We start from the raw sequence: 23,249 nt of genomic DNA on the forward strand, positions 1-23,249 counted from the left end.
CATTCTTTAACTTTATTATATTACATATGTATGAAAATATAAACAGACTGTAAAACAATGTTCAGAGAACAGTTTATATCAATAAATATATCAGCCGATTAGCCTGAAAAAAAGACGGGTAAAAACCTTACGGCGGATTAATCTGTCTTTCAGTGAAAAGTGTCAGCATGATAGCCTTGCAAACTCCAGATTACGGTAATTACAGGTCTCCACCGCTTCGCGGTTTCAACCTAAAAATTGCGTGTGAAGTCCAATTATTTCAAATCCGTCTAGCAAAATATCAAGCACACGGCCCTATCTTTATATTTGCTGAATTTTTAGTACATTTTGAAGATTTGAAAAATAAGGGTTTGATAAAAGTCTGCACTGTAGAACGGAATCATGATGGAATTTGTCAATACGCTTTAGTGGCAGTGAGATTTTCCTTCAACATTAGAAACTGAATTTTTTTTCAATCGTATAGTCCTCAGTAGTGATGATATCACCTTAATCAAATCAGTTCTACTAGATGTTTGCATCTTCCTTCTTTTGCATATTTCGCGCAGCTCACCAAGTAACGGTCGTGTAAAGTCATAATTCGCCGGTGTAATACCATATTTGAATGTGTAAGACACTAACCAAACTGAGATTAAATCATTATGCAAATCAGTTATTGCATATTTACCCTTTCGGTTTACTAAAACAAGAAGTAATACTTTAAAATGTATAAATTGCCAATTTTCTTCATACAGGTTAACCATATCGTACAAATTCAATTGTAAAAAGGGATGATTCATTAATTTAACACTCCTACAGCGCACTATGTCGTTCAAAATATTTAGAGCACATACGTGGGCCCCGATAGCTGGGGATTTACAGCCATTAATATGATTAATGACGGCAATCTTTGCTTCGTACTGATTGAGTGTCGGGAAAGTCCTATCAAATTCTTTCATTTCCATAGCCAGAAATTTCAGAAAGCAGAAAGCAAGTCTGTGTTCTTTAGAAGTCTTCTTCAATATCTCCAATTCACTCTGACAAGTGGAGACTCTCCATAATTTGTTATCATATATGTAACCCTTCGGAAACAAAACATATTTCGGTTTTTTTTCAAGCAAAGGTATTTTCTTGAATTTCCATTGATTTGATATAGCTAATATTTTCAAAGTGAAATATGCAAGTCTTAGTATTTTGGATGGCATGTTTAAACAAAGTTGTTGTGCTTTAACTGCAGTGATACGGTTCTTGAGACTATACGTGTAAATGTTTTGAAACAAAACACATTTTTCATCTCCCCACCACCGAAAACATCTAACGAGCCGTTGAACTACATCCGCGTCTACTACCTCTAAAACTGGGTGAAAGTCAACTTCTATTGATACCGCCTCCGGCTGTTTGTCACTTAGTTCAGGCAATTCAGGCAAAGTAAATTCGAACCTGTTGCGCAGAGAATACTCCCAATCACTTTTGATTTGTCTGAAAATGTCACAATTACCATTGCTTGCACTGGGAATAGATAATAATCTATTTTTGCTAATCCACAAAAATCTGAGTCGATCCAAATGATGAAGGTTATTAACCCTACCGTGATGTAACGATGTCTGTATGCATTTTAATTCGCCCGTTTTCATACATACGGAACAAAACTGACAACCGCTGAACGAATCTATCATATGGGTTGTAGTTCTTAAACTTAAAGCACACGAATTCTGCCTACATTTTTCATTGATACAGGTGTGAAAATTACATGCAAATACAAACTTCACTTCCGGATTTAGATTGACATATACAAATTCTTTTGATTGCAGATTAACAATTTTGTACTTGACTTCCATCTGGCCGTCAATACTATGTTCGAGAAAGAAATCTTCACAACCAGGAAATGACTTCAAAATTGCAAGGTAATCAAATTCTAGGTCGCACCTATCGTCGCTTCCACGCCATAATCTTGTCTGCTCAGCCATACTGCCACAAAGCGCGAGCCGATCAATCTGAAATATATGTATGTATAGACAAGCATAGATTCTCAAAACAGTTATTTAAAGGCATCGACATATTCTATAACTTAGAGTAAGTATATATATCCTGTTTAACGAACAGGTACGAGCTTTGTTTGAGAAATAATGTATAGAAAAACGGTGTTTTAACGCTATTATACACGAAACGAGTTGATACGTCCGCAGACGTATCATGAGGGCGTATAACCGATTTTGAGTGTATCAAATTTAATGAAATTGATTTTTATATTATTTTAATTCTGTCATTTATCTAAAACAGTAGAAAAATATTTTAGCACTTGTTCTTGGTCGCAACAAAACATTGACGTCATGGCACGTGAACGTTACGTCATTTAAGAAGTTTACAGATTATTAATACATAGGGAATCTGACAGCAATTATAACAATAACATGTCACTGTAACAAAATCAGAATGGCATGTAAATGACAACACGTTGCTAGAGTAACTGGTAATGTGGAGGATGAGAACTAACTATTTATCTGAAAGCGGACATAATTATCTTACAGAAGACAGCCGATATTTAACAAAGTATTCTTATTGTCAATGTTCATAAGCTTCGAAAACTTGAGAGTATTTGGATATTTATAGTGATATTCATTTTCATATCTTTTTTTCTATCAACATTGAAGTATTTGCAAAAACACAGATGACAGGTTCTTTGTTCTCTTGCAATGTTTTCAAATCTACCTTTTTCTATTGGCAACAGATGATTCAGGCATCTAAAAAAAAAATTACTAAGTGAAATGATATAGTCAAAAGGTAAAAGCTTGAAACATTTTTCAAATACAAATTCGTGTTTATACATTCTATAATTTAAACATTTGCTTGAGTTATTAACTGAAAAGTTTCAATTTTGTATAAACTGATCTTTAATTCATTTTTGAAGGTGTTAATAGAATGAAACTTTTGATTAAATCAATAATTAGATATATCAAGAGAATCCGAACTATCTCTTACATAACATAACCAGTTAAATTTCTTGTTTTGTCTCTGAGACAGTGAGTAACAAGTTCTGTACAAAATATTTCAAATTTTATCTTCCCTGGAGTTTATTATCTTGCTCCAAAAAGTTAACACTCTACCTTTAATTCGACTTGAAAGAGTTAATACCAAGATCAACATACAGCATATTGTTAGGGGTACTCTGCTTCAAATTAAAAATAAGTTCTAAATATTTCAACTGAAATTTATCAACAATATCTAAATTTTCAACCCCTCATTCCTCGGCACCGTACAAGACAATAGGAGTGAGTAACCATGGTATTGAAATGTTGCAACTGCAAATCAATAGGTAAAATCAACTTCCTGGATTTACTAATAACAGCGAACATAGCTTTACGTGCTTGATCAACTAAAGTAGCCTTAGTTCTTCCGAACTTGCCTTTGGATGACAATTGAGTACCCAGGTATGAGAAGTGGTCAACAATTTCTTAAACATTACTGTCAAACTGAAAAACTGGAGAATTACGTATACCTCCCTAACTTTTCCAAAATAATATAACTTTAGTCTTAGCGGTGTTAAGATACAGTACTCTGACATAGCATCAAGAGCATACTGGAGATGATTTAGATTCTTTGCTAAGATGACTGTGTCATCAGCATTTAATACGGGAAAACCGAAGGTTTTTCCGTCTATAGATAATGTGTACGTGTATATATGTCAAAGTAAACCTATATACCGTTCAACTTGGGAATATGTTCTATACCTTCACCGGTTGTCCTGTCTATCCCATAATGCCCGGAACTGCTGACGACATTCGACAAAATAAAGTTTCTTACGAACAATCATCAGCAGACAAATTATTCTTATTCTGTCGAATTTTAACGATTTGATAATTCGCGGGATTAGATGAAGTCGGTTTTATTCGGGTCTCTTTGTAACTTTTTTTTGATGATTCAAGCGCCCCGCTTACAGTTTCCAATATTGAATAAAAATTGCATTATAGTAGTGTTTGAAGAATAAAATCATCGCCAGTTTAATTTTTATGTAGAAAAGCAAGTAATTACAAAAACATGCAAATGTAAAACAAATCCAGACACACTGGCGTAACAAAATTTATTTATATACACAATTTTATGACATTAAATGTAATATTCCTCTGTGGTCCAGTGGTTAGCATGCATGCTCTGCATGCGCGAGGTCCTGAGTTCGAATCCCCACATATGCTTTTTCTTTTTTTTTTTTTTTTTTTTTTTTGCTAACAGCCCAGTATATTTGTGTAAGATGACTCTCGTGCTGCAAATGACGTAAAACGAACTACATTTTTGTAGAAGATTCATGTAATAATTTATATTTTATTTCATAATACGGAATAAAAATCCAATACCTTGACAGTTCCTCTTTGTTCCTGATAGTATATTTCTTGATTCAAAAAACGTTATTTTATCAAAAAATCGTAACATTACGCTGCAACTGATAAAACAAAACTGGAACTAGACAGTTTCCCTTGAGGCCGGATTATAAGATTCCTTCACTGGTTATAGGTGCAGATTTGAATTTCCGGCCTCGAGGGTAACTGTTTAGGCGGTAACGAGGTTCCTACCGAGTTACCGCCTAAACAGTTACCCGAGAGCCGGATATTCCCATCTGCACCTATAACCAGTGACAGAATCTTTTTCTTGCATACCGATATCAAGATATAATGATGAAAAATAAAATCAGTCGAACGGCTTTCTTTTTAGAACTATTTCTTATAGCAGCGTATTTAAACAAAGCGCGGGAAATCAACGTCTGTAAACGGGAAAAACGTCATGACATTTCAAAGACAAATAACAATGTTTAGTTCCGGTTTTGTTTTATCAGTTCTAGCGTAACGTTATGAATTTTTGATGAAATAACGTGTTTTGAATCGAGAAATATACTATCAAGAACAAAGAGGAACTGTCAAGGTATTGGATTTTTATTCCGTTTTTCGAAATAAAATATAAACAACTACATAAATCTTCTACAGATATGTAGTTCGTAATACGTCATTTAAAGCACGAGAGTCATCTTACACCCCGGGGTGTAAGATGGATTTTTCCGGTACCGGTAAAAATACCGGAAATCCCCGTCTGGTATGCAAGATATTCCCATCTGCACTACAACCAGTAAAAGAATCTTATCTTCTTTAATAGAATAGAAAATGCCAAATTGAGATTTAATTTTATTGTAGTCTAAGAATCATAACAAACTGATATTACATTCAGGAATTATGGATTATCATTAATGCAAACAATTGACATTGTGTTAATAACTTAATAGAACATCAAACTTCATACAAAGAATCTGTAATACCAGGTATTGCCATTTATGTTAACACAAATTCTTTTATTTTTATGGGGCACTGTTGGTTTATCAAGAGAACTCTGCCTTTTAGATAGCAACTAAATTCACACTGGTTTTTTATTAAGTGTGATATCCATTTTCTCTTTACAAACTAAAGATAAGTTTTAAAAGAATTTTTCTAACTTTGCTATTAAGTATAAATAATGTCACGTCTAACTTGATGTTGCACCCACATAATCTAAATGCGCTGATACCATGAATGTGATCTTACACAGGATTAATATGTATTTTTAAAACTATTTGTTAGTGTACATGAACTGAAAATAAACTTTGCATTCCCGGATTCAGACAATTGTATTAGAGAAACGAACTGACAGCAAAGGCATGATCGTTGGGGCCCATCTCGCCGATTGTATATACTGGCCTAGTGGCCTCTGATGCATTTTGGGACTAGATTCTGTGCACCCAACGATTTTTCCGTCGTCAGTCTAGTCTTGACACATTTGAAGAAATGATTAGATCTTGTTCATTTATTCCAAACATTTCAAAACATTTGCCTTTGTTCATAACTTACATAACAAAAGGCTGAAGAGCAAAACTGTCAAAACTGAAAATATCAAAAGGAAAAATGAATGCAGAAATAAGATTCTGTATGACTAGGTTTTCCCGTCAGATAGGCAGCGCCTAATTTCATATTAGCAAATATATATAGCAATATCATTATCAATCAACATATGACTAAAACTATCAGATAATAACTAGAGACCATCAAAATAGAACAAGAGAGAGGCTAAACATTTAACATTCATATAACACGGTAAGTCTTAAAACGTTACACTGTTTGGTTCGTGAAATATACACAGATAACGAATATAACTGTCTACCTACGGGCACCAGTTTGACATTCAAATTTCATATCACGTGTGTGACGTCATTTGTGACGTCAGTTTCATGTATGTCGTCCCGATTAACAACGATATATTCAGTTTTACGTAGGCTTAAAACAAAGTAAAATTATTCATAAAAGATCTACAGCCGTATGCCATAAAAATGATTTTTAGATTTGCATCGAAGAAATGATTTATAGTAAAAAAACTTTAATACTATTTATGCAAGATGGGCGGTTATGGTTACGAAGTAGGCCTTGAGAAACAAAAATCAAACAACACCAAATCATAGAAAGAAAGATTTATTTGACATGAAAATTGAACAGCATGTAAAACATGTATATTACTTTACGAAACAAGTGTCAGTATACTGATATAAACATTGAATTCCGGAAAAGGACTGCCTAAAGGGGCTCCACTTCCGGACAGTTAAACGCCTTTAATAACTCACCATTTTCAAAGAACTGTACACATGTTCGTTTTGATGCATTTGCAATAGCGTGCGAGTAGTGAAATTTCACATAACAAGGTGGAACACAGTTTTCAGCAATTGTTTTTCTTTATTTCTTTACAAATGACATTCATTTTCAAAGGGAAACAACTTTTTCCCGACGTTTACTTAAAATAATCGAAAAAAAGTTATCTTCCTTTGAAAATGAATGCCATTTATACTTAAAATAATCGGAAAAGTTGTCTCCCTTTGAAAATGAATGCCATTTGTACTAAAAATATTCCGAAAAAGTTGTCTCTCTTTAAAAAAATGAATACCATTTGTAAAGAAATAAAGATAAACAATTGCTGAAAACTGTGTTCATCATCATCATCACTATCATCAAAACCACAACAACCATCATCATCATTTACAACTTTATCACCAACATCATGTTCATTTTTATCACCACTTTCATCACAGCCATAGTCATCATAATTACAAACGCTATCATCACAAGCAGCAGCACCATCATCAAAGTCACCGTCACCATCATCATCATCAACATTATCATCTTCATCGCCACCATCCCTATCATCATCACCACCACCAACAAGAACACATAATTATCGTTATCATTACCATCATATTCATCACGCACATCATCAACACAATCACCTCAGCCTTCATCATCATCATCATCATCATAATTATCAACAACAACAACAACTTTTTCATTACATCATTATCATCATCTTCTTCAGTCTTACTGCCGTTTTTGCTGATGAACACGATGAAAACAGTTTTGGTCAGAAGACACGAACCACAATCAATAGTTTTTGTTGTAAACATGATTATATAAACCAAAACAGCATCACTGCCATAATTAAAAGCGTAACTGCCAGTCTCACATTTTATCAAATTTGAGTCTTCATCCCAACAATCACCACAGCAACAACAACATATATTAATCATTACTGTATTTCGTCTTATTAAATTTCAACAATAATACAACTGCTTTTAACTTTTCAAAGTTTGAATGAAAAACTATATACAATTTGACTCCAAAATCTTTCTCCAAAATTAGACTTTAAGATCTATCCGAGATCTAACTCCACACTCCACTCCAAGACTCAACTCCATATATTGTCGTATGCCATTAAATATCTTCGTAGTAAATATCACACCATGATATTTACGAAAACGCACTCGTACCGGGTCTTTAACTATTACTTACGCTCTGCACGTAATCCTGAAGGATTAATCATTTTCCCATTCCGGCAAATATAAATAATTAGACCTAATGCGAGGTTTAAACAGGTAATAATAATGAAAATGATTAAAAACCTTTTAAAAATGTTAGATACAGTGTCTCCTTTACAAAGTGAATAGTTACCTACCTTTGTACTTGGGAACTTCGTTGTGAGTTCATTTATAAAACGGTTCATCAAAATATCTACTGCTTTCATTATATCCTGTATTTCTTCATTCTCGAAATCAACGCATACTTTCTTTTTTATTTCTTCGTGTAGATACTCCATTATGGCGTTGTAACTTCATGAAAATGGATAATATATAATTGTTGTTTAAAGACTAAAACAGTAGGTTTAAGGGGTAATTGGAGTATATTCGCCACAAAATGGAGCTAGGGTAGGTTTTGCTATAATGTTATATATGCTTTACACCAGGGAGCCCTTTTTTTAAACTACCTTAATAAGTAGAAAGATTTTTCTGACAGTTTGCAACTTCTCACAACATTTCATCCAAAAATCAGGCTCTGTTTTATTTTTGCAATGATGACTGAAAAAAGGTTTAAGCCTGTCAGGAGAAAAATGAATTTTCCTGGAAGGTGATGCCAGTTGCTAATACACTCTCTATTTATAAACAAATTCACGTGGATATGATTACAAATGTAGCAGACGACTCACTTATTGTGTTGTTTGTAGAACAGAGTATCACATTCTTATTCAATCAAAATGTATTAACTTTTTCATCTTTGGGACTAAATTTGTAAAAGACATTTTTGGGAGGAAAGAGATTGGAAAATCTACTCTCTTTTTTTCAAATACAAAAGCCTTGGAATAAGGATGGAAGGGTTTAGTTTAACATCCGACCAGACCTAAACACGGGTTGTAAGACCATATAAAGATGCGGCGTATTTTATTTCATTAAGTTTAGATGCGCTAGCAATCAATAAACTACTCGGTCATATAATAATCTTATCAGAAACCACAAAATAAAAGTTTGTCGAATTGTTTGAACAAGCTCATGTCAACACTAGATCAGCCGTATTGTTGAAGTGTATGATAATGTACTGTATAGCTGAATATATCGGGTTTGTAGGCAAATGTTATAAAACATTTTGAAAGGCGAGCCTTTTTGTAGTCGTAAACCTTCTATGTAACATTAAATATTGACTCCGTTTAATATTGACACCATTGATCCAAATTTAATTTCGAAATATTGGCGGCTTCAATTCTCAACGGTGAAAAAGGACCTTTTGTCAATGCTCAAAATGTGATGTTTAAATGTTTGCGGAATCAATTCTCGACATTAAAAAAGGACTTTTTAATCAAAATTTAATGTTGTCAATTCTCAACGTTGAAAAAGGACCCATAGGGTCATTATTTAACGTTATTCCGGCGTAGACTCACATACATTTCAGCCATTTTTAATTATTTTTTTAGCCAAATAAAAACAAACTAGATCTACCGGAATGTCGTCTAAAATAATGATATTTATAATAAAATGTTAAAAGTGCTTCAAAACGTTTTATCAAATGTCAGTCATAAAAAATAAAATGATTTTAATAGCCTATGACCTTTGTCAAATGGTTTCCATTTGAAAAATAATAGGTTATAAAGCAACAAATTCTGCATACCAGCTAACAAACCAGAGAGCCTATATGATAAAGTTGGATACATTAAAGATCACATCGTGCAGAATGTGATTCTTGTAACACTGCTGTCTCAAATTGTGTGCAGTTTATATTTTTCAGACACTTTGTCATGATTTTAGATTCCGATTTTAACAAATTAAAACAATCCATTCAATTTTTACAATATAGAGCACCGTTTAAGCCAGTGCTAGAGTCGTGAGGACAGTGTCACATTCAATTCCTTATCATGAGCAGACTCAGTCAAACCAAGCTGGCTCTCATCTTGCTAGGTTATGTTCTACGCGATCATCATAGAAAGGTTTATTAACAATCACAATAAGAGCCTTAAAAGTGTCGTGTGTAAAAAGTTTCCCCATATAGTAATCGAGTTCAGTTTTTAGATTTTCATGGTCCTTTGTGATCATGGATTACATTTAAATTTACTATAATACTACAATTCCGTTTAAGTCGGTGCTAGATGGAGGTGCGTTAGGGGTGTTTTACATTTCATTACAATTTAGGATAACTGATATGATAATTATAATTCAAGAATATTTAATAGGATTTAGAATTAAAGTTATTAATGTGGTATTAAACAAAATTTTTATACATGAGTCTCGGTACAGTGCAGTCATTAGTTTTAAGTTTAATTTGCAATATTTCAGATAATAATTAGGATTATTACGATATTTCTATATATTACAAATTATAAGTTTTATGTCTATCTAATTGACATGTTTTTTTTTATTATCTTAGTTTTCTACCATTTAATATTGTTCCCATTATTTAGAGACATTTTTAGCATATTCATAATAAAATCTGTAAAAAGATCCTTTGGAATCAAAGAATGCAACCAAGAAGAATAATAGCAGACTCGGTTTGTTTCAGCCTTTTCATGAGAGGTAATGAAATGTGCAACACCTCTCACGCCCCCTAGCACCGGCTTAAGCGGAACTCTATTACACATATATTGAATGGACTCCATGATCCCAAAGTACCAGAAAATATAACAACACTGAATCCAAGTATATATAAGTTTAAATCTAAAGATCACTTATTATTCTAACATGGCTCGATTTGATTTCCAGTGAAAGAAAGAAGGAAATCAAGCTCTGTATATTTAAGAAATAATATATCTCATTTAGTGATTTGTCGCTGAATAAATCATTGTTTGGAGTTCTGAGGCGAAGGAATTATATCAGAGGCGCAGCCCGAGTGATATAATAATACGCATATGAACGACAAACAATGATTTTATTTAAGAGCAAATCACTAAATGAGATATATTAGTTCGATTCTAACACGGTACCTGCGACTTTAAAGTACATCCTTGACGGCATTCATTAAATATTTGCCCGTTTCAATCGGTTTCTTTTCCAGCGCGCCACTATGCCGTTTGACGCCATGGCGTAATGATTTTGACGTCAGAACAGTGAATTGTTGTATAATAAATCACATTTTTCAGCCTTCTTTGTTTAATAGGAAAATGAATCGGATCGTGTTAGAATCTGTGATAAACAACAGTTGACGCGCGGACCGGTAATAGAGCATTATGACGTCAATTATGACGTCACATTGTCGCATGACGTCCGATACATTGCTCCTCGGGTAATTGAAGTTCTGTGTTCAATGCTACTTTTAAACAGTGAATATTTAATTCAATGGTGTACTAATATCACAATACAACGCGTGTTTCTGAAGTTCAAAAAAATTCAGATTGAATGCTTTATTTCTCATGTAAATGACTGTATAAGTACACTTTACGATCACACAAAGCAAGAATAAATATCCAATAGAAAAACACAGTCATATGCCATGAAAGCAGTCCCAAATCATAACCCGTCCCCGGCCGGCCTATGCCAGTTATATAACGACTGTGTGCAGGGATGTGTACATCATCAATATAAGTAATAGTTATAGTATGTGTGAGAGTGTGTTACCAGGATATATCAGAGCTAGGGGTACATCGAGGTTATTTTTCTCTGCACATATCGTCAAGGCCGGTAGGCCGAGACAGATATGTGAAGAGAAAAGTAACGAGATGTACCCCTAGCTCTGATATATCCTCGTAACACACGAGCATTACATATTATAACTGTTTTATCGCATAGTTTATCATTAAAATTTATATATTATTTTCATTTAAATTTGTTTATTATTATTTTTACTATTTTGATTCCCTTTCTGCGCCTCGCTGACTGAAACACTAAAACTTCTGTTTTAGAAAATGTGTTCCCCAGATAAAAGTACCCAACAAATTTCTGCATTGGTTTTAAATCTTTGCATTTCATTGGCCAGACATATTGTAAAACTTGTTGTTTTGTTTGTAAAAAAAATCAAAGAAAATGAAACATTTGAGAAATCTCAGAATTTCATATATTACATGTATTTCTGAATTTGGCAATAACTATCAAGTTTTTTAAATATTCTAGTTTATTTATTCTTTTACTTTATAAATGTAGGTGTTTGTGACAATTCTTTCTCTGTGAACTGTAAATTGGAGCTAAAATCATCTTTTCTTTGAAAGGAAAAAATTATACTCCCTTAATAGGACCTCAATAGAGAAAAAGTGTTCCGATATATATCGGAACAGTTTTACTGTGCTGATATATATCGGAACACTTTTTTTCTTATGAAACTCCATAGAGATTTCCGTGTTGATATATATCGCAACAGTTTTGTAAGATATCAGCACAGTTTTGTTGTAATAATGTGTGTTACTATGTATAACATGCTGCAAAGATCAAAGGAAAATTGCCGCACTATGCGATAATTACGCATAACATATACATAAAAACAAATGTTTGATGTAAAACATATCTATTTGGAACATTGATGAAACCATCAAATAAAAGAACAAGACAATATTACGAAACTGGTAGTAGCAAAGCTAAACTGATAGATATATCCGTATAATATAAAAAAAGCAACATTGAATGTGTAATAAGTGTTTCAGATGATTTCATAGTTTGCAAAAAAAAAGAAAAGTCAGTTCATACTTTAAAGTTTCAACAAATCAACTAAATTTATTACACTGATAACCTTGCGTTTAATTTCTTCTTATATAATCCTGAATACATCAAAATAACGTTTTTGAGAGCCGTTACAGAAAAAAAACTCACTGCTTGTTAAAGACGCTCGCTACATTTTCGTATTTTGTTTCTAATAATAGATTTTGATGAAATGTTCTGTATTAAAAGACCATGTTATGATGTATTGAAAAATGAAATAAAAATACTAGGTCGCCAGCTTTGTTTTAATTTTATATGCCCCTAGATATGATGCTATTTTTTACATTTTCAAAATTTCTATACTCCTAAAATATATTTCAGTAAAGTACAATAACCAGCATAAATTTGGTATCTAAGCATTTTTATAACGGAAAACAATATATCTATTTGAAGCATACTCAGAGAAATCAAATGAAAATGATTTTGTAAAGAAAGGAATACTGTTCAACAGACCCAAGGGCTATTGTTGCATATTATTGTCAATTTTAAGTTGGTACCTCTGCTATTTTATCGAGTTTCACATAATAGAATTAAATCAAACTCTGCACATACCTTTGGTTATGTCAACCTAATCTAAAACAAAAAGAAAATTGATAGGTCACCATATTAGATTTCGCTTCAGTCAAATTACAACGAGGTGGGATGTGGCGGGCATTTATACAACGCAGGTTGGTACGAAACACGTGATCAATTTTTATTTCAAACAAGGGCATTTATTCAGATTATCAATCGGCAAATTTCTTAATAAGCGGATTTTAACGTGTTTCTGAAGTATTTTGATGTCATAGAACGATGTAAGTTTCCGCCTTTCTCCGAACCAAACCTATAGTTTACAATTATGGATGTACGGTATGGGTACGGTACGGGATTAGAAATGGCTGTGACTCAATGCAGAGTTGGAGCGCCGGTATAAGTTACAGACTCGGGTATATGCCGGATTGAAGCAATTTGAACTAAACGTACTTTAAATGTATATATTTTCTAACCATGGTGATACTAACCCTAACCTCTAGTCAGTATATCATACATATTATACACTAAATGCTAACACTAATTTGCGCATTTTTGCGCTCCAACTCTGCAATGAAGTGGCAGGGGCCAGTTTCGCATTTGGCCCGGGTACGTTTTTTAAATAAAATAGGCATATTTACTTTACAGGCATATATATTCAACTGGTTATTTATGAAGTTTATAGAACTAAGGATTCCTGCGTACGAGTGATTATTGTGTAAAATAAATATGTGCTTGTATCGATTTTCTTAGCTCCATGTAGACGGCTGGGTCTAAAACTTTACCTGAGGTAACGGAAGTCAGACGAATTGGAAACGGTCATCCATCCATCCAGCTTCAGCTCAAATTTGCGGAAAAAGTAAACGGTTATGAGACACTTTTCTTCCCAGCATTATTTTCGTCTGGTCACGTGCTTTAAAAATATGTATGTGTTCAGTTAGGTCAGTCATTTGCAGAACATACGGTACAGGCCGCGCAAGGTGTGCATTTTGGGCCATTTTTGTCTCAAACTTTAGTGTCCTGAAACCTGCGTTTTACTCGTTTTTATCACAGAAACAACAGAATCGCAGGCTGAAAATGTCACATGATGAAGTGCTATGTCTATGCAAGACATTCGCTCAAAATTGCCTTGAATTTATCAAAATTGGATTTTTAATGATTTTTTTTCGCACTGGTATCAGCGCAGAGTTGTGGAATTTTCAAATTTGCTGTTGCCCCCATAAAGCTACATCGATTAGAAACAACCAAATTGGCACGGTGTTGGGGTAAATATCGACCCGTCCGGAAAAACTATCGCGAGCGCCTTTAAGTATGGAATTATACTGTTTTGTAAGAGAAATCAATAACTTGAAAACAGAGTATTCCTATACTATTTTTTCAAATAAATTAACGATACAAATAAACAAAAAAATGACATGGTGACGACACATGTATAAAGTATGTTACCAACAGATTTCTCCTTCAAATAGATGTTAACACCATATTTTTAAATGATGCAACGCAAATACTCACCTCTTTATTTATCACCGTTTATTTATCATGTTATTCAGTTTTAGTAATATCTTGTTTCAATAGATGTTTGTTTAAGAATTAGTTCATTTAATGCAAATTAACATAGATAACTAATGGTAAGTAAATTATTTTCCTTCAGAGTAACAAAATACTAACTAACCTTTACCGTGCTATATTTCTAAAATGGACTAGTCTATCATTCAATTAGGACAGTACCATTTTCATTCAAAAAGGAATTCACTTAAAATTTACTGACTGAATAATGTTTAGGCTGATCTTGTTATTTGCCGACAGCATGCTAAATGTTAAGAAATTGATGTGATGAGATAAGGTGACGTAAAGTTTGTTACATACTGATTCCTCCTACTTGTAATCAAATGTTTACACTATAATTCCAAAAATTATAGCTCACAAAATCGTTTCTTTAATGATAACAATTAATTATATCATTTTATTCAGTTTTAATGATATCTTTTTTTCTGAGAAGTTGAATGTGGTACTGGTTCATATCATGCATATTAGCTCAGCATACTTAGCTTAGAGTAAACATAATACCAAAAGGACTTAAGACGAGATCAAAAGCGTTATGTCCAATTGAATTGATTCAGAACTTATAAAAAATAACAAAATTTTGTCATATGTAACATTTTCATTAATATTCATGAATATGCGAATTAGTTCATCAACATGAAAATACTGCTCTTAAAAAGACCAGCCAATGACTAAGCTCTATTTTGATACCATTCAAATTGTTTTATTAGCCAAACAAAGGCTCTTGGTACATGATTTTCTCCCCCCCCCCCCCCCCCCCCCCACCTCCCGCACACACACACACACACACACACACACACACACACTACCTTAACACCCACTCTCAGCGGTCCACACACATATTTATAAAGAAAGTTATCTTTATATTCAGTTGATACTTTTTACTACAGTTTCCCATTAATGAAGATTTTTATTTAAGTTAAAGGATCTATAAATGTTAGCAAAATTTTAGAACATTAAAAGTAAAATATAAACTTTGTTTATTTTCCATATTTCAGTTGCACATCTTTATGCAGTATTGTTTTTATCGGGATCTTGCAAATTGCACACTGCTTTGATGCATTTGAAAATCTTCAAACAGTATCTTTTCACCTCAGATATGAAGGTCATTCAAATTCAAAATGTCGAAAGTACCTTAAATAGGACAGACTGTGTGAAATGAAAATGTCTGTTTATTTCTCTAGCAGGTTTTAAATTTAAAAAAAAATATTTGTTGAAGTGTGAAATAAAATAACATTCATATGTTTCAAGGAGAGATGCTTAGAAATTTACGTAAATTTGTTAAACTTTTCAAAAATTGTATGATTTCATATTCAAGTGCTTGTTATTGTAAATAAATACTTTAAATATTGAAACGCAATTTATGAAGCAAAATCTATATCAAAATCTATAGAAAAACTTATTCAGTTTTAGTGGCTATATAGCACATGTAAAAGAGATGAATTTTAGATCATACTTACAAAACATAAGTTAAATCGGCAGTGATTTATGTGTTGCGGTCTCTTACGTAATGCCTTCCGTTTATAACCAGTCTCTGACAACTGCATCTGGGAGTCAGGTTCCAATCCCGTCTTAGGTAGTTGGGATTTTTCATCATATAGTTTTTATCTTCTTCAATTTCTGTTGCGCTTTAAAAAATGGTAGTTTGATATTAATATAGGTTGCTACATGGATCGAATATTTTGAAACTTTTGCGTCCATGTGGTGGCACGTCTTTTTTATCATATTTTAGTCGTGACATATATTAACGAAAGAAGCTATTAATTAAAACAAAATCTTATTCAACAAATGACATGTGATCACAATATATATTGCACAGAAGCAAGGGATCAAGCAGTAAGTTAGTAAGCTTTTTTAGAAACGCTTTCCCAACACAGGTACATACTAAATTACAGTGACAACAATTCATTGTAAAATTAAACGTTTAAGTTTGAAATATTCGGGATTGACTGTATGCTAGGACATTGCGGACATGAAATAGAAATGTAATATTTATTACGTTTTGGACTATTAGGAAATAGCCGATGAATGTTAAAGTTAAATGAACATTACTGCAAGTTCCAATGTTTTTCTATCTAAAACAGATATAAAACTCCTCACCATGTTTACCCTCTGCCATACCTTTATCTTGATGATTTCAGTATGCTCATACCAGGATCCATTATTGGCAAAAGTTACACCAGGGTGTTTATGAGATCATACCTCTTGAATTGGAACTCCAATCATAGTAAGTGGTGGGTGGAAAGGTTTGTGAACTTCACCAGATAGTAATAGAGATTCTGTTTTGGATGGGTTGAAATTCACAAGCCAGTTACTCGCCCAGTTAATAATTTTATGAGGATCAGAGTTCAGTATGACTGAGTAATATGGATTGTCAACAATCTGCAAAGAAGCGAATAGTAGAGTTGATGTCGTGGACAATATTATTAATATATACAAGGAACAGTAGAGGAACAAGAATCAAGCCTTGTGGGACGCCCTTGTTTATAGGTAGGATATCAGAAAAAAATCCCAGAAAGGACCATTCTTTGCTTTCTCCCAGAGTGATAGTCACAGAACCAGTTCAGTAGTTGATCAGCTATTATAATACCTGTTCTTTGCAATCTATGAATGAGACCGCAATGCAAAACGAGGTCAAACGTCTTGTAAATGTCATAGTAGACAGCACATACCTCATTTCCTTCATCTAGAGCCTGACAGAATGTATTATTTATGGAGATGAGGTGATTTGAAGAGGAATCATTGGGAACAAAGCCGGATTAAAGAGATGTAATATTGTTGTTTGCAAGAAAGAAGTTGAAAACGTGATTGTAAGGATTTGTTGAAGAGATGACTGAGAAGATGTGTTAGTTCTTGCGAAAGTTCTTTCAGTATTCTGGTGTTTATTGAGTCTAGTCCCGATGCCTTACCTGTTAATAAAGACTTCAGTACTGATGTTACTTCTTTAGGGTGTTATTTCGATTTTGTTCTCATATGGTATGTCTATATTTCTGTTTACGCTTGGAAGAGTTTTATCGTTATCATTAGGTTCTGTTTGAGAGTAACAAAATGTCCAATAGATTTCCTTTGTTTGTGTTTGAAGTTACATATGTCCCTTTGAGTTATTGTATACCTGTGTTTTCTGTCAATTTTTAATGAACTTTTTGAGTGTTTTCCAGAAGTGTGTCTGTTTTCAGTTTGTCTGCGGGTTTCACATATAAGTTTTGTCTGGCATTTCTTATGAGCGTTGTTGTTTTGCTTCTGATATGTTTGTATGTTTACCGGTGTTGTGGGTTTTGTGACATTTTTTTTTTTTTTTGCTTTGTCTTGTGCTCTCTTGCGTATTCTGCTTACTGTATAAATCACTTTTCTTAGCGTGATCTTTATTTCGCGAATTCACATACCCTGAATTATTTCGCGGATTTATGCATTCGCAACGGGAGGTTCAGGAAGGTTCTTATCTTATATTAGCGAAATTCCGATTCCAGAATTCGTGTTTACATTAATGCTCAATTTTTCCCTACCGTACTAAACGCTCGTTAAAACATGATCCGTAACAGTTAACTACGTGTAAGTAATCGGTTACTTTATTCACATAATAATTTGCTTTTGTTCAACGTTTGTTACATTCATTTAAATAACTGTAACGTACAAGTTATAATACAATGGTTTGATAAATTGTCCGCTAATTTCTATTGCCATCCAATCAAAGTGTAAAGAGTCAGATAAAGGAATGATATGGATTATCCACCTAAGGCAACACGCGCTTTGCTTGTTTGACACATACAAAGTGCATCCGTATTCTGTTAAAAAAAAGTTATCATGTTAAATAGCCCCCGCCAGCTGCATGTAAATCCAACCTTTAGGCCTTAGCGTATATTCTGTCTTAAACAGTATACTAGTATTCTGCATGAAATGTACTTTCGAGGATTTTTATTATACTTATTGAATTTCATGCTTATTGAAATAAACTGAAGTTCATTCAATAAACATCGTGTACAGGCGGTTAGTATTCATTGCTGAACTTGACCGTAAATACGGATATTTTTTTGGATGTGTATGTAAGTTATGGAAGGGAATTTACGCGGATTTATAAATTCGCGAGGCACCCGATTTGCGAGAAATAGCGAAAATTTAAACACCGCGAAAAAAAAACGATTACAGTATCTCATTGTGGATCCATGGTGGTGATGATTGTCTTGTTGTAACTATTTTGTGTAGATTTTGTAGTTATTTTGTTAATAGTATCTGTAATGTTGCGATGTGTCAATGCTATCGTTCTGGAGGGTTTCCCATGGACAGGGAATGTCTCGCCTGAGGCCATTGCAATCTCCACGGTTAAACTGCCAAATCATCCTTCTATAGGTTCTAAAGTGTTGTTTAGTACAGTCAATACAACAGAACTAGAATCATACTGATACCTTACCTCGTGCTCTGATCCAGGTTCTCCAACACAAATGAGGGCAATCTTGCATGAAGAAGAGACAAGGAAGAGAGTGTATTTTGAGTTAGAAAGTGGAGAGCAGAGGTAGGAGGACGATAGAAAGTTCCAAAGAGAATTGTTTTCTTTGTTGAAATTCAATCATTATATACTTTCGACCCAATGTACTTCCAGATTGGTTTGGTCTCCTTTTGGCTGGTATTTGATTGTTCACATAGACCAGGATACCACTATGATTGTCAGTAGCCCTGTCTTTACGAAAGGGTGGCGAGTAGTTTTGGGACAGTAGAACGTCAGAGCTCGTGGTACCAGCTAGCCAGTGAGAGAAATAATATCAAAGAGATCCATTTCACCTTCTTGTATGTCCTTTTTCCTCAAAAAGCTTCGGACATTATTGTGAACAAAGGACAAAGATTTTGAAAAGTCATTTATGATTGTAAAAGAGGAGTCAGAAGAAGAAGTAAAGCTTTCGGAATTAGGACCAGGGTCTTTGTGTATATCAAATCCAAACAGAAGAATCAAAGCCACCCACTTACGAGTTCAAAGCTATTGAACCGTTTGATTCCTTTCATTTTATGCTTGACTGAACAGAACAATTCCACTGTCACCCTGTACAAGTGTTTGTCAATCAGCATAATGTTACAGCAGTATGAAACCAGTGTAAGGTTGAGGTAACCGTTGACCCTAAGCTACCAAAGAGAAAAAGATTTAGTCGAAGATGGGAGTGAAAGTAGAAAGAAAGGACAAAGCGAGAGATTTCTTTTAGCCCCATGTGTAGAGTTACAATTTTTCTCCGTACGATATTGTGTACAGCGATGTTAGAATTTGTATTTTGAAAGCTCAGTTGACACGTTCGTTTCCTAATAGATGTTATTTTACTGACATGTGTGTATATATATTCAAAAATATTTTTAAATAATAAGATGCAATCATTACATAAATTAGCAAAACATGACGAAAATGTGAACAAATCTATCCATGCATTTCAAACAAATATGTATCAGCATTAAATGTATTATTGTACTATTTAGTTGACCTGTCAAAACCGTTTTGCTGGTTTTCATGTTAATCTTATGTAGGCGTGAACAGAATATAATGAAAGCCGGGAACATGTTTTGACAGGTCAAATAAATTGTGCAATACATACCCATAGTTTAGCATACACAGTAGATGACGATGCATTTGTTTCTTGATACATATACCAATAATGTTTGCGTATACTATATTTTGAATATATATTTTTATTTATTACATACACGTTTCTATTCCCCGTTAAGTTACACTGGTACCGGAAACGTCAATATTTTTCCATACACTGACGTTTGAATTTCATATCGGGTGCATGACGTAATTCAGTGTGTGTTGTTGAACTATTTATTCCTACTTAGTTCAGTATTGTCAATCCTATTCCGGCTATTGAACATATATATGATATTTACATAATTTTTATACGTGTGGATGCGTATGTAATAAAAAGGTTATGAGCTTTGCATCTGGAAATATGCACTCGTTCTTCAGCGGAAGAATATTGCGCTCCTAAAGTCGCGCAATGCTTCCGCTGAAGAACGAGTGCATATTTCCTGATACAAAGCTAATAACCTATAAGTATTAACTTGGTATCTAAAATCATTCATGCAACTTAGATGCTTAATCAAAGATTGTGTGCTTATATTTATAAAATATTTTCAAAACAAGAATCTGACTCAATTGCGGATGATATTTACTTGCATGTCGCATTTGACTTTATGCCTATATGCTGGCATGGATACTTATTTATTATGACTGGTTGGTGGAAATATACATAAATGTTCATTGAAATTAAATAAACTATATTATGCGTGGTTTTAATAAGGTATGGTTTACTTAATTAGTTAGTCAGATTATATCTACATGCATGTGAAATAAGATTGTAAGAGATATACAAACATGTCACTAGAATTCATATATTATGTTATTTTTTAAAAACAGATTCTGTGCATCTGGTACAATTAGCAATAGCAATTGCGTACAATCATGTATACATGTAACTTGTTACAAGTTTCCAGCTTATTTACATACCTCTAACATTTGTACAAGTACAAAACAAGAAATATCTTTAAAAATAATGGTCGGCGAATTGTAATAATGAAATAAGTTTATGAATTTTTCATCTAACATTCATCTTTCATCTAACATTTTTCAAATTGCAAAACTAAACACCGCTTTCTAAGGTTGCAATTTTGTTTCGTTTATCCTTAGACGAATAATTACAGCAGTAGTTTGATGAAGATTCATGAAGCGGTTCATTAGAAGAGGTCATTAAACGTGTTTATATTTTTAGCTAAATTGGTCCCTATCCCCATTTGTAACAAAACAGCAGGAGACCTTACGATATTGTTACACATCGAGTTTGATAAAAATCCATTACATTTTAGTGGTTAATGCGAAAAAAGGCATATCTACTTTTAGCTATAGTGGTCCCTAATAGGGCCCAAGTTCCTATATAAATAAATTTGGAAGAGAACCTTATAATGATGCTCCAGACCAAGTATGACAAAGATCCACCAAGCTGTTCATGAGACGCTGTATAAAGGCATTTCTAGTTTTAGCTCTAGCAGCCCCTAAATGGGGTCAAATGTCCCAGCTGAACAAAGTTGGCTGCGGGCCTAATAAAGATGCTGCAAATCAAGTTTGATTAGAATACATGAGAAAAAATCAATTAAAGGATTTTTTATTTATTATTTTTATTTATTTCTAAAATAGGCCAATTGATCCCGCTTTAACAAATGCATATTCGCTATTCATGAATCTTTGGACAATGACGTCACACCTATAAAAAAGTAAAGGTCAAGCAAAACATACAATTGTAATTATTTCAATATTTCTGTTTCATAAGCAAAGTTTGACCGTAGTCATATCACATAGATAAACTGTATGCAGCGTACCTTCATTTCAGTGTAATGAGATCCAGTCATGATAATATAGCATATATATAATGAAACTGATTTCAACTGAGTTCAGTATTTGCATACCATACTAAAGAAAAATATTCATATATAATAAATCAGTTAAATAATTTATAACAAATATATCAACGCAAACAAGTACTCATTTTAATATGCAATCTGAATAAGTCACAAAAGCAAGAAACCTTTTCATATACAGACGACAATTGTAACAAGGAAAATCTTTTAAAAAGCACTTCTCTACATAAAAGACTCTTATCACAACCTTATTCATGTGATACGCAGACCGTATTCAGCTCTTTCTTTAATTTGATATATGTTGGCATTTGAACAGGTTTTTATCTTATTTATTAAACTTACTTATCATTTTGAGATATATCAATATTCTTGCTAAATATACTGAGCCAAAGTTAGCTTTAAAACTGTGAACAGCGTCGTTTAGGATAAACGCCTTGTCTACATTTCACTCAGCGTAACACAATCAACAGAGTGACAGAAATTGACACTCTCGTCCAATCAGACAGAGTGTTGCATAAATCTTCCATTTTGATAAATTATCTATAATGCGTTATCAAGTAGTTTGATTTGCAAACTGAAGTCACGTGGCATAAGTAACGAAAACGAATTTAGACGGCGTCGCCGAAAAAACATGAGGAACATAGATATATAAATAATATCAATCACAGTGGGGGCAAGACAACATTAGCATGACATCTCTACTTGTACAGTTCCATTACAGTTTAGTGAATATATAAAATTTGACCTAGTATATTTGTCAATCAAGTTTATCAAGTTCAATCCGTGTAAATCATGCAGTATTGACCATGCGTGTTTAGTGCTTAACTTATTTTGTCAGAGATTTCTTAGTGCTGAATTTTCTAAATAAAGTTTAATTGATATTCAATTATACGAATTAAAGGATTAAATGATGCAGTTTGTGCTAAATCTTGATCTTTAATTAATTTGTGATGTGTCTTTAACTGTTAATCGTTTACAGTCAATTGCAATATAGAAAAGAATTGAAATTACACCACGCATAAGAAGGGGGTAGCTTGTACTTTAAACAGTGTTGTGAGTGAATAAGATAATATTCGTCTATAGTCATAATTTTTCGTGTATACAGACTTAACGTTTTATCAACTAAAATCCCACAAAAAGTCCACCATCCTCATACCGACCCCAAAACAATATTTTCAGGTCATGAAGGTCGACCCACGGTTACTAGGCCCCGGAGATTTCCATTACAAAATGTAATTTAGTATTAATGTCTATAAAACTTTATTCTGAGACTTGTGATATGGATGTTACTTTGTACCCAAAGTAAGGATTGCAAGTCTTC

The 23,249-nt window shown here is 33.3% G+C and overlaps 1 protein-coding gene across 2 annotated transcripts in view; it reads right to left on the reverse strand.

Annotated features, from left to right (window-relative positions):
* LOC123549694 (uncharacterized) overlaps positions 1–23,249 on the reverse strand; it is a 36,377-nt gene continuing 13,128 nt past the window's right edge. Inside the window, exons 4-6 of one of the 2 annotated variants that reach the window (XM_053545059.1) lie at positions 16,006–16,173; positions 7,984–8,137; positions 1–1,970 (exon numbers count right to left, since the gene is read on the reverse strand). In XM_053545059.1, coding sequence (XP_053401034.1) covers positions 405–1,970; positions 7,984–8,124 — 1,707 coding nt within the window. In that variant the 5' untranslated portion in view covers positions 8,125–8,137; positions 16,006–16,173 and the 3' untranslated portion in view covers positions 1–404. The remainder of the gene's footprint in view (positions 1,971–7,983; positions 8,138–16,005; positions 16,174–23,249) is intronic. The other variant, XM_053545060.1, reaches the window with a different exon arrangement.

The sequence above is a fragment of the Mercenaria mercenaria genome, chromosome 6 (assembly GCF_021730395.1).
Source record: "Mercenaria mercenaria strain notata chromosome 6, MADL_Memer_1, whole genome shotgun sequence".
In the NCBI taxonomy this organism is placed as follows: domain Eukaryota; kingdom Metazoa; phylum Mollusca; class Bivalvia; order Venerida; family Veneridae; genus Mercenaria; species Mercenaria mercenaria.